At 34.2% G+C, this 18,262-nt stretch overlaps 2 protein-coding genes across 2 annotated transcripts; both read right to left on the minus strand.

Annotated features, from left to right (window-relative positions):
* Nucleotides 1-2,866: 2,866 nt before the first annotated feature.
* Nucleotides 2,867-13,483, minus strand: LOC145629178 (3-isopropylmalate dehydratase large subunit, chloroplastic-like). The gene is made up of 15 exons (XM_081681716.1): nt 13,324-13,483; nt 12,943-13,098; nt 12,355-12,525; nt 8,575-8,727; nt 8,430-8,498; nt 8,183-8,299; nt 6,854-6,928; nt 6,686-6,763; nt 6,444-6,539; nt 5,992-6,041; nt 5,681-5,735; nt 5,445-5,576; nt 4,725-4,772; nt 4,464-4,622; nt 2,867-3,224 (listed from the first exon to the last, which is right to left on the minus strand). The coding sequence occupies exons 2-15, from the start codon at nt 13,087-13,089 to the stop codon at nt 3,087-3,089; spliced, it is 1,488 nt and encodes a 495-aa protein (XP_081537842.1). The 5' UTR covers nt 13,090-13,098; nt 13,324-13,483; the 3' UTR covers nt 2,867-3,086.
* A 2,924-nt stretch (nt 13,484-16,407) lies between these two features.
* LOC145627998 (uncharacterized) lies at nt 16,408-17,764 on the minus strand. Its single transcript, XM_081680334.1, has 2 exons — nt 17,354-17,764; nt 16,408-17,115 (listed from the first exon to the last, which is right to left on the minus strand). Exons 1-2 carry the CDS (start codon nt 17,762-17,764, stop codon nt 16,408-16,410), a joined length of 1,119 nt encoding a protein of 372 aa, XP_081536460.1.
* Nucleotides 17,765-18,262: the final 498 nt, after the last annotated feature.

The raw sequence follows: 18,262 nt of genomic DNA on the forward strand, positions 1-18,262 counted from the left end.
GTTCGAAACCTTATTACTATACCAGAAGAAAAAAAAAATCAACCAAATATAACCCATAAATTTGCCTGAAACGGTGTTATCTGAATATTTCTATAAATATTTATATAAAAACAAAACATAATACTTATATATTCAAATATTAAATGTGCCCAACTTACAATAAATGTATACCCATGTTCATGGATATGATTCCAGAAATAAAAAAACGATTATATGAATTCTCAAATGACTAATATAAATAGTTCATTTTAGTGGATTTTTTTAATATGATGAATTTAATACATGTATGATTTCAAACCAAACTTAAATAAATGAAAACTACCTTAGTAATGGATGACATATAATTTATGTAAGTAATTAATACTTACAATTAACCTCTCTGTAGATACATATCCCCTACCTTATAAAAAGTACAAGATTACTCTTATAAATAGTGTGAAGTGTGATGTCATTTATACCCTTTAAAATGTGTATTTACACATATACCCTAATTAATTTGTACAATCTTTTGTAATAAATATTGTTGGGACAATTATACCATTTAAAATATTTAATGACTTATTTACCCTCATTAATGATAATTCTCTCTCTTCTTTTTTATAACTTTTAAAAATAGTGCGTGGACACTAATTCCCCTAAATACATTTGATTATATGTTTTCTTTCACTAAATCGACCAATAATTTAAATTGTGATGTATGGCCAAAGCGAAAAAGATTTTGGGTATGGATAGCATGACGTGCACATCGTGCGCGTTAACTACCATAATTATTAAAAAACTTACAGCTTAAACTCCGTGGTAATATATATAAAATTAACAGTTTTAAGTTACAAAATGAATAACACACTTTTTTTTTTTTTGAAATATAAACAACAGACTAGTATTAACATATCATATAAAAGAAATAATTACAATCTATAAAAGCAACTGATACATCGGTAAACTAATTCATTTACAAAGTGATGCACATAACAGAACAAGTATAGTACAAAACTTCTTGTTAATACATTTTATTAATACTTATTCTTCTTAACTAACATTATTAAACCAAACAACAACATACAATACCATTATCTTAACATTTATTGCTCAATAAAATTTTAACCCTAGACCATGTAACCTAAACCCTAAACCTAACCCTAACAACATTTATATACAATAGTAATTATCATAATATATTAATAACGTCCTATTAACATTTAAGGAATCATATTGTCTTTAATAGAATTATACAATTCATTTGACATAAATATAAATGGTACAAATTAATAAATAATACAATAACATATGTGTTGGTACCCCCTGGTGTAGTTGGTTAATGCTTTCCTATTGAATATAAGTAATCCGTGTTCAAATCCTAACTACACCGATTTTACTTATTCATATCTAACATAATACTTAGTTATTCAACTCGGAAACATTGGATGGATGTGGGGATCGATTAACATTCGATTGTTGAGAACTATTCTGAGAACTCATGACGATTTGTATGGGAACGCCTCTGCCAAAACTACGTAGGTTCAAAATTGTTCTAGACTGTTGAAATATTTGACCACCGGGTCTTTGATTTAATCCTCTGTATGGGTTGTGCTGGTAAATGCCTCAAGGGTCAACTGATCCATAGTGGACTGGACCAGCGTAAACAGAGTAGAAATTACTAGTATGGTGCTGTGGATTCACTCCATAAAACTAGCTTGCATCACCAAACATACCATTATCAAAAGTATCATCCCCTTCACCTTCATCCTCAGGTTCCTAAACATAGAACAGTAAAAAAAAAAAGGTCTTAATGTTAGAAAGAATTAGACTGCTAAAAACCAGAATAATTGTCGATCAATCTAACAAATTTCACTTTCCATTTCAATGCCACAATGTCAAACACACTACTGTATTTTATATCAGATGCTTAAATAAAATACTATGAAATAATATTTTAATTTATTATTGAAAAAATGATCTTAAATACAACAAACAGATTATATAAAATAATTTATTATTGACAGCAAATAAACCTCGCTTGATTCCGTTTAACAATTGCTTCCATTACCATGGAACCCAGAAACACTCTTACAATTAAATAAAATTTCACAAGAAACAATTATAAAATAAACAAAACAAAAGCCAACATACAAATCAATCTGTTAATCTAAAAAATTTACCCTTTCAAATCAATCTTTATAAAACTTTTAATGTTTACCCAAAATCAATTTCTTCACAATCAAACAATGAAAACCCTAAATTATCAAAATCATCCATTAAGAAATTTAAACAAAATAATTCAACAACAAACCAGCGAATACTTGTAACTAATTAACAAAATTGATATCCACACTTGAATAATTTCTTCGCAATTTGTTCCCTTATTTAAATTGGTTATGTTCTTCGCCAAAGAATTTTAGGGGAAAAGATAAAATTTTGGGGAAGAAGGATAACTTAATTGTGTATCATCCATTAATTGATGCATTAATTGTTTGGCGCCCAATTAAATTTTTGCCGCTCACCTTCCTCACAATGGCGCTCAACTTGAAAATTTTGCCGCTCTTCTTTCCCTCTTATTTTTTGCCATTCCCTCTTCTTTAGAGGGGAAAATAATTTTAAAAGCAAGTACAAAAGATAATGAAAAGTGATGAACAAAATAGCCAAAACGCTTCACAAAACTTGCTATTTTGGGTAGTTGTTAAGTGGATTGATACCATGAATCAACCCTTCATTTAATATTGCAGCTTTGGGAAGGAATATAAAGAGTTTCTTATTACAAAGTATTTACCATTTCTCAATAGAATTATAGAAGCCACCCCTTATTCGTAATTATTATTATGAAAAGGCACCAAAATTTTATCAATTTTCTCCTTCATGGTAGCCCAAATGAAATAAAAGTATATCCCATTGCCTATAAGAGTGCATAGCGGTAACTAACCTCCAAAATTATTTAAGAGTGCAAAATTATAACATAATATTAATGTCATTAGTAATGCATAGCGGTACATGACACTTATTACATTAAGGGTACATCACGATGCATATTATAGATTTTTCGACAAATGAAATCCACAACATACGGTGTAGGAATGATGAAGCAAAAGACACTACAGGAACTCCCTTGGGTCAGTAACAAAACCAGTCAACGCAGATGCAGCTGCAGTGTAAGGAGACGCGAGATAAATCTGCCCTTCTTTGTTTCCCATTCGCCCAGGGAAGTTCCTATTTGTTGTTGACACGCACACCTGCATTCAGTATACTTTTAGTCAAAGGTAGGTCGAATGGGGAAACAACGGTTCTATCTCATAGATATGCATATCATTCACTTAAATTTACTCAAAACTTCCTAAAATATCTTTAACAATACAACAGGATCCCGCGAATTATTGAGAGTTATATGCACATAATGACTTAATAAGATCCCCAAATGTAGGAGAACAGTATGCGGCTACAAGGTGTATGATAGGTTAGCACGTAGGAGAACTGTCTATCATGCAGTAATGAATAAGGATACAGCCATCAAAATCAGACAAGGACAGTGGTATTTGTCAAATAAGCACATGATTAATGACAATTACAGTTGTCATTATCAGCTAAAATTGTAATTTCTGCTAAAAAGCATGTGGTGATAATAATACAACTTGCTTAACTAGTGACCTACCGACTCATTACATTGTATATTAACCACAAGTCCACAACTAAATAAAAACATGTTAATTGATATCATCTTGAACTTTAAATCATTCACACAATATTCCATATCTATGTATGGAATTTTTTCCATAGTAAAACGACCTATGCCTCAAGGTTAATTGAATAATCACCTATACAGTGGAATCCTATGGAAACCCACCCCTATTATGCTGAATAAAAATTAATGAATAATGGTGGTTAACTGGATGTGAATCTAAGAGTTATGGCTGGTTTAAATCAAATATATAGTTACGTTTGGCCTTTAAAGTAATGCTTAGGATTGTTTTGCACTAGCTTTTAGTTTCTGCACTTAAATTCTAATTTCAAAAAGCACTGAAAATTTGAAAAAGGTATGGTTGAGCACAATGGAAAGCTATTTTTAGAAGGCAGAATGTAGATTTAAGAGAAGACTGGTAAGTGGTATCTGAAAAGAGATTGATGATACAAAATGATAGTAGGAGTATAGCTCAATCCTGTAATCCATGTACATAGGCCTGTCTTAGCTTGTTTTTGCATAGATCAAGTTATTTTTGCGAACTTAATTAATTTTTGTAGAAACTTTTTAAAATAAACCGAGAACAGAGCCTTAAGCAAGCAAGATGCAAGTATTTCCCTAGCGTACTTCCCTTGTTCACCCGCATGCCTCTCATTTTCTAGTTCCTTGTCTTACCTCCAATTTCAGCTCATGTTATTTTTAAGATCTTAGACAATAATCTTTTCTTAATGGGCTCTCAACTAGTCAGCCTGAAGTGAACAAGGATACAAGAGTTGGACAGCATTGGGTAAGTTACCTGTGCCTCATTCATTCGTGCGTAAGTGTCCCTAGGGCCACCAAGGCAAGCTCCACAACCTGGACTGCCTGGTGTATCACACCCAGCTTCTTCAAATATCTGAGCACAGGTCTTACCACCGGAACCAGGCACAGGAAGAGTGTATACATCCACCCAGACCTAAAGAGTTATCAAAGAGAATAGATCATTAGTCTATAAAATTTTAAGCTTTAAATGTTCAAATCCCTATGTGCACATAGTAAATAGAGGGCGGAAACAAACCTTCTGGGTGGCAGGTACCAGGAAAGTGGGGACTTTGACCTTCTTACCCTGTAGAAAAATCATAACACAGATAACAAAAAATGAACTTTAGAATATACTTGACTGGAAAAGCAGCCACACATTCCAAATCCAAACATTTACAACCTGATCTTATCACCCCAGGCAACAAAAACGTATACGAACAATTTCATAGCACAGGTAACTCTCTATCTTCAGGTCAAGAGACACAAAGAATAAAAATGAGGGTGCTAGTCCAAGTGGTTAAGTTCTTATGCAACATAAATTCCAAGAGATTAGGCTATGTTCTTCTCAACTTTTTTTAGAAAAATGTTGATTCTTATTAGAATCAGACCACTAAGCCCTGATCGTAAAAACTCAAACCAGAACAAATTAGGTCTTCTGTGTTCTGTTATCTCAATGTGAAATATCTCTAATTCCATATTAACAAAGATTATGAGCATTAGATATTTAAAATCTATACATTAAGATGAATCTAATAAGATAACACACTAAGAAGATGTCAGATCAGACCCAAAAAAAATTCGGACCAGAGATCATAACACTTTATTTCACATAAACAGAACATAGCCCTACACAACATGAGCAACTGAGACAAATATCCATATGAGCTCAGGGAAATGAGATCCCGCAAAATAAGTCATTAAAACGAGAATATAAGAGTTTCAAATAATCAGCAATTCAGAGGCCATGAAGACTTACAGAAGCCATAAAGACTTTGGCTGCAGCTAGAAAATCTTCTGTCTTTCCACCGGTACAAGAACCAATGTATACTCTGTCAATTTTGACATCTTTACACTCTCTCGCTAAAGCACGGTTGTCTGGAGAGTGAGGCTGCAAATAATGTAAAGGATGTCAGTTGTCATTGATTCAATCCTTTAAAAAGATGTGGTCAACAAGACAAAACATCTAAATTAACATTCAATTGTATCATTTACCTTCGCAACAAGAGGTTCTAGCTTTGAGACGTCAAACCGGTACTCAGACATAAATCTAGAATCCAAAGAAATAGAAAACATCATAGAGCTTAACGTAAACATAGGCATAAATCAGTTATACTCATTGATCACATATCAGCTGCATAAAGAAAGCTGCAATAGCATTTCTAAACAATAAGTAAATAAGAAAGAAAAAAATAAACAGAGTTTGGGGTTTCACAGCTTCAATTGGAATTTTATAACAAAATCTGAAGGCATGATCTTATCAATTACAAAGCTAAATTGCTAAAAAGTATAAGCAATAAAAGTACCTTGCTTGATCATCACTATACAGGGGATCGTAAGGAATAGAAGTCTTGCCCTGTACAAAATCCACACACTCATATGTAAGAAAGCAAATCTGTCCAAATAGCTTGATGAATCAACAAACATAAACTAATTCTCTGTAGCTTACTATTGATAGTATTAAATATATCATGATACCAGCACGTCAATTTTAAAGCAAACACATGAATGATCACTCTAGGAAATAACAGCCAAAGATTTAGCATACTACAGGAGATGAATAAAAATGTGTATTATAACCTATATGGCTAATTTAACAGCATGCAGAACAGGTTGCCAGGCAATGGAAGATACTAAAGAGTAAATGAGCTAGTCTTCTCAATATGCACCAAGCCATAGTTAAGGTCCATAAAACTCCTTGAAAACTGGGCGGAAAACTAGGCTTTGGGGAAGACCAAAAACCAAATAATGCACAAACCTCGAGATATTTGCGTGTAGTATCATCAAAAGGAACAACCCCATTCTTTCCGCCTGCTTCAACAACCATATTGCAAAGGGTCATTCTTTCCTCCATCTGGGAGCACACAGATGCAATTGCGATATCAGGAAGTTGTAAAGCATCAAACAAAAAATACATACAAGATTACAAAATTTTTAGTCAACATATTTTTTGAAAATTAACTAATTTTAAACTTTAAAGAGTAACAATAGATAGCGTACACTCAAACTTTCAACAGTGGATCCAACAAATTCCATTGATTTGTAAGTTGCACCCGCCACTGATATTTCACCAATGATCTGCAAAATCAATCAAAAGTGGGAAAGAGGAATCAATATGCGATTACGGGGATGAAATTACAGAGTCAATCAAGAACATGCTACACTTACTTGCAGGATCAAATCCTTTGCAAGCAGATAATCAGGCATTTCTCCATCCATTACAAATCTAAGAGTTGGTGGAACCTGCAACAATTATAAGTAGTCAAGTACAAAAGAAATTTAAACCGTAAAGAGGTGATGTATCAGAATGATAGCTGAACTTGAAGTTTAGAGTTTAATTTAACTTTATACACAGCTTCCAGAAAAAAAAAAAAAAAAAAAAAAAAAAAAAAAAAAAAAAAATATGTTACTTGCATATAGATAAAATATCATAACTCGGAAGAAACAAATGAACAAAGCAAGAATAAGTGTCCTATAGAGCAGACATTTGTGAAAAGAAAATAAAACTTAAAAAAAAAAAAAATTAAAAAAATAAATAAATAAATAAAAAAAACCAATTCTACTGAATTAAAAAATAGACCCAGGAAAGCCACATATGCTCTAACCCAAATCAAACATTAACTATTTCCCTCAAAAAAAAAAAAAAAAAAAAAAAAAAAATCAAACATTAACTAGTAATTCCATCCAAAGCCTGTCAAATAAAAGAACAGCTTCAGGAAGTTGAGTAAACCAAATTCTCAACAAATACAAAACGGCATTTAGCACCACACGGAAGTAATTCTTCACTTGGTCACCCCAAACCCCCACAACGGGCAGTTGCAAAAACATTGCATTAAAAAGAAAAAAAAAATTGTGAATCTCCAGCAAGGAAGACAACTCACCCAAATACATTAAGCAACTAGGCAATGGTAAAGGCATGGGCACAAGCCGCACAACATTCAATAAAGGCATGGAAGACTTCTAGCCTTATGACTGACCTCAAGTATGATTTTAGAGCCTAAGGTATCAAAGTCTGAAGCAAGAAGAAAACGTGGCTAGAAATTCAGGTAACTATAGGATATTGAAATCAGATTCATTCATAGCAATATAAGACCACTGACCAGCTTTATTTATATGGATGTATTAATGATAGTATGACAGAGACTCTACGGTAGCAAAGTGCATAGAAACTAGAAACTCCAAACATAGGAGATAATTGATGCTCCTTCACTGCATTTGTGGTCAAATTATTTATGACAAACTTGATGATGACGAATCAAGCATAAGGTGAGACTGTTTCACAACACAGAAAAATAGAGAGGGAACATCATATAGTCCAGGCTCTAGGATTCCAAGCATGTCAAGCAAAGGTAAACCAAATATAAAGCAATTCAAACAGAGTTCAAGGTAAACCAAATATAAAGCAATTCAAAAATTTACAACCAGATTAAGTTGTGAATTCATCAATAAACAGATATACTTACTTAAGGACCTATAGTAAGGACACGAGTTTCGAACCTTTAATAGTATTTTACCAGTGCCCAAAACAAAACCAGCATCAGTATTGCCTATTCCAGTGGCAAATTGACCAAATGCTCCAGCATTACATGTATGAGAGTCGGTCCCTAACAAGACCTAAAATTAATAAGTATATGAGATGTTGCACCAAAAAACATATATATAAAGAAATTAATTATGTGAGACTTGTGGCCTCAGAGCAATTAATTGGAAAATAGCTAGTAGCAAAGTTGCCAGGACAGTATACCTCTCCAGGTCTGCAATGACCCTCTTGTGCAAGAGCTACATGGCATACACCTTTGTAGTCAGGATTAACCTGTACAGGTGACAGAATCATTAAAAATATAATCATTATGATTAGGAACCATTAATACTATCAGCATACAACGTACCTTAAAGTCTGAAAGATCAGTTATATCATAAAAATATTTGATATTTTGCTCCTTCACAAAGTCTCTCAAGATATCAACATTCCGGTTGGCCCGTTCATCGCTTGTAAAAATATAGTGGTCGGGAATAATTACAACCTTTTCACGGTCCCATACCTTCAAATAACAAAGTACACGGAACAGTTCAAGGCTTGAGAGGAGAATAAAAGAGGCCATAGGTTCATGCAGACATATGCAAACAACAATATAAAAAATCACTCAAATAAAATTTTGGACTAGCAAAGGGCTGCAGTCCGATTCAAAGTGCATTGTATATTATAATATCTTTCATTACCTCCCCCTCCCCTCTCCTCTCTTCTAAAGAAATATTAACTAATTGATTATTTTTGAAATGCATAGAGATCAAAGAGAGAAACTTGAAACTGACAACATCAAGATAATTACAAGTTAGGCAGATAACAGTGCATTTGGTGTACAGAAAGCAGCATGCATGAACTCAAAATCACTTCAAATAACTCAAGATATACGCAATTGCTAGTACATGTAAAAAAATAACAAAAGTACAGGTGACCATATACTTAGGCTGGCTCAGGCAAAAATATGTGCTACTACATACAAAAATAACCCGGGATGCCTATTTGTGGATCACTCTCAATATACTAACCAGAAATATTCAACCATTCTATGTTATAGACTAACAATTCTGACTTGTATATTTTACTGATTAAGTGGAAATTTAAAGGGGAAAGCTTGGAAATTTGATTAAACAGATTAATGATTTCTTACAAAAGATAGTTGGTTTAGCCTACAAAGCTCATATTAGTGACTTGAGGTCACAACTCTCTCAAGGATCCACTCCGAAATTCTGCCCATCTTTTCTTTCCTCCTCTCTCTCTATTTATACTAAAGCTAAAGACTCTTACCTAATAATACTTAACTACCAATGTTGCCCTTCCTTAAGTTGGTCAATTACATTCTAATCTGATTTTTTTTCCAACTAAAATCGGCCTATCGCTAATCCTCCTGAAATGCTTGAGCACTTCATTCGTGTTTCTTTAAATCTCATCTCAGCTTGGTCAGGCCTGCTAGTCAGCACAGTAGGAAATATTCGTCATAGATATTAATCTACTTCAGTGGTTTCTCAACTTATCACCCTTTTGCATGCAGAAAATAATAGAACAAATCCCTCCTCTTTACCTCCATCATTTGAATATCCAGAAAAACCTCTAGCTAGAATGCTATATTTAAGAAATTAATTCATTCTACAAAAAAAATTCAAAAATGGTAGCACTCAAATTAAGAGGCATAATCCACAGCATTGAGTCAATAAAAGCATTTGGAACAACTACCATTCCAAATTACATCAAGGTATCAATGCCTCAATGAAGCATACGGACACTATTACACTTTACACCTGCCATTCTTTTATATGCTTATGCGCCGTAGTTAGTGTGTGTCGCCTAAGTACCATAATGAGCAATTAGCAAAATCCTACTTCCTCCTCCCGAAATAATTTAGTCACTTTTAATTAAAAAGCTGTCGAAAATTACTTGGGACACTTTTATAAATGAATAAACCCTCAATTTCTTTCATGCTTCTCACTCACTTTAGGACCATTGTACTTACTACTTTCTATAAAAGCACTAAAAAAAAGTGTATTAAAAGGCGCACCTAGGTGCTTAGGGTAGAGAGCCTTTTTTTTCTCTAGGCGAGTCGCATTCAAAAAGGAGCCCTTGAGGCGCACATAGGCAAATTTCTTTAACTGTTATATTGTGTGCCTCACTTCAAAGAGGTGCACCGAAGCGGCGGGTGCAGCAGACCTTCATCACCTCAGTCCACCTTGAGCTTTTTTATACATTTTTAAAAATCTTGACCTCTCACTCACATCTTCAAAAAGTAAAGACACATTTTCCACTAACTACATTAAAAATAAAATTGAAGTGCCTAAGCATTGGGTTTAATTAGGGACAAAGCGAGTATAACAACTTGTAGGAAGCAATGAATGCCACTAGTTACTCAGCACTAATGACTATCCAAGAGCATCTTGGAAGCTTTTGTTGCCTCACAATATGCACACTGCATTAGTCTATTTTGAAGCCATTTTTTGCTTCATGGGAAACCAATTTCACATTCATATTATATTGTAAGTTCTGATAACAGAGATGAGTTTTCCAATCTGCTACCAAAAAATTCAATGATACAATGAAAATCCATCAAATGTCTGAGTATATAACAGAATATTCTCAGCCAAATGTTGATATAGGAAATTAGAAGAAACGGTGATAAGCATACTACAAGCTTATATGTCAAATCATAGTTAGGGGATTTTAGTTTTAATTGCTATATATCCAAAACCCAGGTTGCCTTCTACTGTATTTTATGACAAAACCACTCAAAAGATTTCTCTAATATACACCTTCATATGAGCAATACTTTGCTCCTGCCTTTACAAGAAAAGAGTTAAAAACTCAAGAAAGGAATTTCTTGAGTTAGGGTTAGTAATATTTGTCAATATATAAAGTGATAAGCAGCCAATTACTGGAAGCTTTGGTAATGAGTAACTATCATACCAAATTTTCTAACTTCCACAATTGCATGCAATTAATGCCTATAAAATGCAAAGCCTATTTCCAAAGGCTGAGAAAATTTATTTAGTAAGGTTCAAATACAGGCTGAATAAAAGGGGGTTTAGGGTATGCAGTTCAATATCTTAAAGCAGGCAGTTTTTCCTTTGTGCCACAGATTAATAGTTTGCAACTTTGCACTGCACAAATCTTAGTGCAAAGAATGAATGTGAATGTCGAGTTGAAGACATCTGCTATCAAGCCTCTGATCAGTTCCTCCTTACGATAATCACTCTTCAATTCAGCTCAACTATCCGTGTCAGATAGCACCCCAAATGGGTTATGGGCATATGGGTATGGAAATTTAGAGACACAGTTTTGGCCCAAACAGGAAATCTAATACTTTTCTTTAAATATACGAAAATAACAAAGGAAATTTTTCTTTTACATGTGTCCCAATCATAACTTTAGAAACTTGTAATCACAGACACGTGCACATTCTAGCTTTAGAAATTTCCACATCAAACTCTTGGATCATACCCAAGTCTATCACTCATATTCAATTCCAAGCATCTAAAGTTATCCTATAACATGGGATTGCTTTAATGTAAGTAAGATGAAAATGAGATCAGTGGAACACAAAGTGAATAATTTTACAGAATCAAAAGTGATATATTCCATTGGTTTTATTTAGCCTGGAGCATGGGATAATTTTAGCCCTCTAGGATCAAATCATTGCTTTCTATTGTCCTATAATACAAACAATGTGGTGAGGGTCATAGTGTCTGACCTATGTTTCTATTGTCCTATAATACAAAAACTCTTGAGGAATTAGGACATCAAATCGCAGAACTTGACCAAGGTATGTACAAGAGAGGCAAGAGTGCATGACAGATGACTACTAACCTTATAAAGGTTTTCTGCCAGAACCCAAAGATGTAAAGGATTCCAAGTCTCCAGTTAAGTTGGTTATTGTAATTGTTATTGTTTAAAACTTGTACTTGATATATTCACACACGTCTCTAATTCTCTAGAATCAAAGAAAAATCGACTCTTTCTACTAGGCAAGGCTGATAGAAACAATTTGATAACTTGGTTGAGTCTTTACCCCATGAATGCACATTTTCACATAAAAACAGGCTTAATAATGAAAAGAAAAACCAGAAAATATCAATAAACAATCACCAAAGATTAACACTTCTACTATTAAAAGTAATACCTTGGCATTCTTTCCAAATTCCTTCTTGAAGATACCAAAGGAGCCAGGTCCACAAACATCATGGGTCATCAAAATATCAACATTAACCCACACATTATCACCTGGGGTTAGCTGAGATCTCTCAGAAGACCTAGCCAATATCTTCTCAGTCATTGTCATCCCATGTTTCACCTAAATAACCAAATTGAAACCAATAATCAACTCAATCCTCCACTCTATTAAAGAAGAGTCAAATAAAAATGAACAACAACACAAATAAACAATACATAATCAATATGGATGCTGATGAGCTTAGTTGGTTAAAGTTGAGTGGTACCCAAGACATAAAACCAAATTAAAACCAATATTCAACTCAATCCTCCACTCTATTAAAGAAGAGTCAATTAAAAATGAACAACAACACAAACAAACAATATAAAAATCAACATGGAATTATGGATGCTGACGAGCTTAGTTGGTTAAACTCAGGTCGTACCCAAGACATAAGATCAAATCCCGTCTAAATTATTCTGCGCACACACACAATGACACAATACAAAACAAACCAAACCAAATAAATAAATATGGGGTTTTTGATATGAAACCAACCGAGCCAGTTTCAGAAGGATTTCTCTGAGTCTGTTGAGGAGCCATGACTGAAACTATCTTCTTTGATTTCACCATTTCAGACCCATCTTTGAGCCAGGGCAACAAGGGCGGCGGCGCTGAGCGCAGAGAGAAAACATCCATTTTCATAGTTTCTTCCTAACAATTCAAGGGTTTTACAACACATTAGCAATCAATTTAGACCCAATTATCAAATTAAATTCTTCTAGCTTAAGAATATAAAGAACAACAATCTTTCAGTGATGAAATAAATTATACCCAATAGTTCATTAATCAATCCACCTTATAAGAACCCTGAATTGAATTAATTGTTAATACTAGATTATGAAAATGAAATTCGATGATTAAGAAAAACCATCTTACCTAAGGTTGAATAGAAGAAAAAAAGCTTCAATGGAGAAATGGAAAATGCGAAGTAGCCGCCTCAATGGAGAATGAAACAAGAAGAGGAAGGGCACGTGATAAGCTTCAATATCTTTCCAACTTAGTTTAAGCTAGGGCTGTTGACCAACCAACCCAGACCAAACACTACATAATTAATGTAATCCGTTTGTCTTTTAATGTTGTCTCCATTTCATAATAATTTTCTCATTACTGTTATGAAATATTGTATGGATATCCATTTACCTCTTTTATCATTTCGGAATATTCTAGAAATAGGGTATATTGTTATCTAAGCAAACCCTAGTTATATTATATGTATATATATATATATATATCCTCTCTATGGAATAAAATTGACTGATCTATTCTCCCTAATTTCTCCTCTTTCTATTTAATTTTATAACACGTTATCAGCATCAAAGCTCTAATCAATATGTAAATTTTATTGTTGATTTCTTAGGTTAATGATTTATTCTTTGTATACTGAATGTGCTAAATTATACTCATTATTATCTTGTTGTGTCGCATGTTGGGAAGAAATTAGAAGGAGATTAATCTTGATCATGGGTTTTGGTCTTTTAATAATGAAATCACACGTTTCAAGAATGTCATATCATTCCCAATCCTCATTAATTTTTTTGGGACTAGTACAAGCACTCTCACGGTATTAATAATTTGGTTACAAAGAACTACTTCATAATAGATTAGCCTTAATCAAGGGCTATACTTTATTTTCTTTTCATTGACGTTTTCATGAGTTACAGGCTAGCGGATAATGTTGACAACATGAAGTTGACGATAAGGCTAGATTTTATAGTGGGCAAGGTTTTTATATCAGGAAAGTTCATTCTCAACTATGCTGTTATTGTTAATTTTAAACCTTTACATAATATGTTTATATTGTTTCCCAAATTTTCGTATTTTTATTATTCCTGGAGTTCAATGAGCAATTTGGGAATAATTGGATTTGATGCAGAATAACTAATTAGTAGTTTTGTTTTGACTATGAGTTTTGTTTAGTTTGAATCTAAAAGGTATTTAAAATTATTATTGGGGTTAATTTTATGAACGTATGGTTTTCATGAACTTGTAGTACCCCTGAAATATATGTAGAGTAGCATCCAAATCCTGCTTATATTTATAAAACAAGGTAACTGGGTGATAGATAGCTAGCTTAAAAACCGCATAATTGCGCCCCTTCCATATGTGCCACAAAGCAACTGAGAAGGTAACTCTCCAAGTAGTGCTCATGTTAAGATTGTAGCTCACCCAACCCTCCCAATTAATATTGAAAAAGGTATGATAGTTGAACTCCTTATCCATCTTATTTAAGGTGAAAATCCTAGACCATAGAGTCCTAGTGTTTATGCAATCCCTAAACAAGTGTAAATGAGTTTCCAAATCAAGATTACATCTAGTACAATTTGAGTCAAAGTTATCAATTTTAGCAGCCAAGACAGAGGCAGTGGGAAGGATTTGATGCCCAATGTTCCAAACTAACATTTTGTACTTAAATGGGATGGGAATGTGCCAAAGCTTTTTCCAGTTAATACTTGGGAAAGAATGATGGGTGGAGAAGTTGGATGCAAGCTTATATGCACTCCTTATGGTGAATTGACCATTGGTCTCGATGCCCCAACATAGAGCATCTTTAACCTTAGTCACAGTGGGTAGGGGAATGCTTTCAATTAGCTTGCAAAGAAACTCCGGAATGATATGTTTTATTCTATTAGTGTTCCATTTTCCGTTGCTAATGATATGGTTAACACCCCAATGAGCCATATAATTCGGAATAGGTTTTTCAATGATTAAATAAATGGGTTTTTCCCCCATCCAATGGTGAAACCAAAGACAAATGTCTTCTCCATTTCCTATTCTATAAGATATTCCTTTCATTAGTAATTCCTTCCCTTTAAGAATGTCTCTCCATAAAGGAGAATCATTAGCACTAGGAATACTATTAAGGAACGTAGATCTTTTAAAATACCTAGCTCTAAGAATTTTAACCCACAATTTATCCGGTTCATGAATAATTCTCCAACCAAGTTTAGCCATAAACGCGAGGTTCCAATTTTTTAGATTACGCATACCAAGACCACCCAAACCCATAGGAAGGCAAACCTTTTCCCAACTTGTTCTAGGGAGATAATGGGTTCTATCCACTTTGTTCCAAAGGAATCTCCTACAACTTCTTTCTAAATCATTAATAATGGTATTAGGAAGAAGAGTAGTTTGCATGGTATAAAGAGGATAAGAATTAAGAACGGATTTAATTAAGGTGCATCTCCCGGCCATATTAAGAAGTTTAGCTTGCCAACCTTTTATTCTATTCTTGGTTTTATTTAGAAGATCAACATAATCCGAGATTTTAAGTCTATTAGGACTAATATTAACCCCTAGATACTTACCAAAGGAGGGAGCACCTTTAATATTAGCAACGTTGAGGATGGTTCTCTTAAGAGATAAGCTCATTTTAGGAGGAAAAATGACCTTAGACTTAGTGGGGCTAATGAACAAACCCAATTTGGTACCAAACTCCAAAAGGACTTCCTTAATAGCTTTAACGTTCTCAACCGAAGCTTTAGCAAAAAGGAAGACATCATCGACATAGAAAAGATGAGACACCTTAACACCATGATCAATTTTAATAGGATCCCAAAGTCCCTCCCCTACTTTGTTCTCAATCATTAAAGAGAGTCGTTCAAGACAAAGAACAAAAATGTAGGATGAGAGGGGGTCCCCTTGTCTAATCCCCCTTGAAGGAGTAAAACTATCCGTAATTTCTCCATTCCATAAAATTGAAATTGACGGGGTAGTGATACAACTTAAGATGAGATTAACAAGATTGTTCGGAAAGTTTAATCCTATTAAAGTTTCTCTAATGAAACCCCATTCCAAACTATCATAGGCCTTAGAAATATCGATTTTGAAAGCCATAAGGTGTTTTTTGCTCGCTTTTTTTAAAAAATGAGCAATTTCCTTAATAACTAAAATATTCTCATCGATAGATCTACCCTCTATGAAGCTTGATTGAACCGGATTGATTAATTCACCCAAAAGCGGCTAAATTCTATTAACAATGATTTTAGTGATGATTTTGTAAATACTGTTACACAACCCAATTGGTCTAAAATCATTCATAGTTTCCGGATGATCAATTTTAGGAATGAGACATATAAACGACTCATTAACATAAGCCGATATTTTGCCATTCCTAAAACAGTTTGTAACAAGATTAATTATAGAATCTCCCACCACATCCCAATATCTTTGGAAAAATCTAGGTTGTATCCCATCCGGTCCCGGACTCTTCATGGGAGCCATCATAAACAAAGCATTTTTAGTCTCCATGTTAGTTACTTCACTATTTAGGAACACTAAGTCATTTTCTCTCACCACTGCTCTAGGGGTAAAAGACACATTTCTGGGTTGGGATAATTGTTTGGATTCGAAAATCTTTTTGAAGTAACTGACACATAAACTCTTAAGAAGAAGTTGGTCCTTAACCCACTCCCCCGAATCATTTTTTAAACTAAGTATCTTTCCCCTACTATTTTTAACTTTGGCTAAAATGTGAAAATATTTGGTATTCCAATCCCCATACTTTCTCCAATCCACTCCTGCCTTTTGCGCCCACTTAATTCTTTCCAATTTCAAGATGTCATTAAGCTGGGTTAATAAGGTTCTTTCCAGATTAATAAGGAAGTGAGAGTACCTTACACAGAGAGCTTTTTGTATGCCTAGAAGTCTAGCAATTATGCGGTCTTTATTCTGCATGTTTTCATTAAAGACAAATTTATTCCATTTCTTAACCTCGTTAGTAAAACAGATTTTGGACTCATAAAAATTGCTTCCTTTTCGCCAAGTTTTATTAAAAAAAATCCTCAAAATTAGGGTTTTCAATCCAAGCTTCTTTGCATCGGAAAGGGTAATTTTTATTAATGCTAATACTACCAGTATCAATCATGATAGGACAATGATCAGAATAAGTTCTAGCCAAGTGATATACCTGAGTTTGCGGATGCACCTTAAGCCATTCGGCATTTGCAAGCGCTCGATCTAGTCTTTCTCTAATCAGTTCCGTTCCCTCCCTACCATTATTCCAAGTAAAGGCAGGACCATTATACCTCATATCGATGAGACCCTCGGCATCAGTCATCTCAGTGAATGCTTTCCCTTGAGAATTAGTAACTGGCCGTCCACCCACTTTTTCAGATTGGGTGGTGATTTCGTTCATGTCACCCATGAGAAGCCACGGGGTAGACGAAGGAGGTGGGTTATCACCCATCTTTTTCCACAACTCCTTCTTGTCTTTAGCAGCAGATGGAGCATGGACTCCAGTAATGAGAACTTTAGGATCGGCCGGGGAGAGTTTGAATAAAGCATGCATGACATGTGGTGCATCAACCGCCACATCCATCAGAATTGCCGGCTTCCTCCAGAACATCCATATCCCTCCCCTTAGGCCTTGGGCGGGTATGGATTTAAACTCTTCAAAACCTAGTCTTCTACATAATTTATGCGCCACTTCATCACTTGATTTTGTTTCCAAAAGGAAAAAAATATCCGGTTTGTGCATTCTCACAACTTCAATTGCGTGCGGAGCAAAATCTCTACTAGTAGCACCCCTAACATTCCACAAAATCAATTTCATATTCACACACGGATGGGGAAAATCAGGGAAAATACCTTTCCTTTGTTCAAGGAAGTTGTTCTTGGTGGGAAATAATCTCCCCCAATCCTTCCATTGGTCTAACATCCCCATTGCCCATATGTCCTCCATCGACAATGGAGATGCTATCATTCGGATATTCTGCATTAGATTCCCCGTGTTCGTGAATTGGAGATCCAATTCCACTCCTACAACATCCTTCCTTGTCTCCAATACTACCATCAGATTTTTGTTTTCCATGAGACT

The sequence above is a fragment of the Chenopodium album genome, chromosome 4 (assembly GCF_948465745.1).
Source record: "Chenopodium album chromosome 4, dcCheAlbu1.1, whole genome shotgun sequence".
NCBI lineage: Eukaryota > Viridiplantae > Streptophyta > Magnoliopsida > Caryophyllales > Amaranthaceae > Chenopodium > Chenopodium album.

Coding starts and splice junctions, on each gene's coding strand:
- LOC145629178 (XM_081681716.1), bottom strand. CDS start 13,089: ATGAAAATGGATGTTTTCTCTCTGCGCTCAGCGCCGCCGCCCTTGTTG. Junction 6,764..6,853: donor CAAAGGATTTGATCCTGCAA/GTAAGTGTAGCA, acceptor TTGATTTTGCAG/ATCATTGGTGAAATATCAGT. Junction 5,577..5,680: donor TAGAACCTCTTGTTGCGAAG/GTAAATGATACA, acceptor CATTATTTGCAG/CCTCACTCTCCAGACAACCG.
- LOC145627998 (XM_081680334.1), bottom strand. CDS start 17,764: ATGGATGTGGCGGTTGATGCACCACATGTCATGCATGCTTTATTCAAA. Junction 17,116..17,353: donor AGGTGCATCCGCAAACTCAG/GTATATCACTTG, acceptor GAAAACATGCAG/AATAAAGACCGCATAATTGC.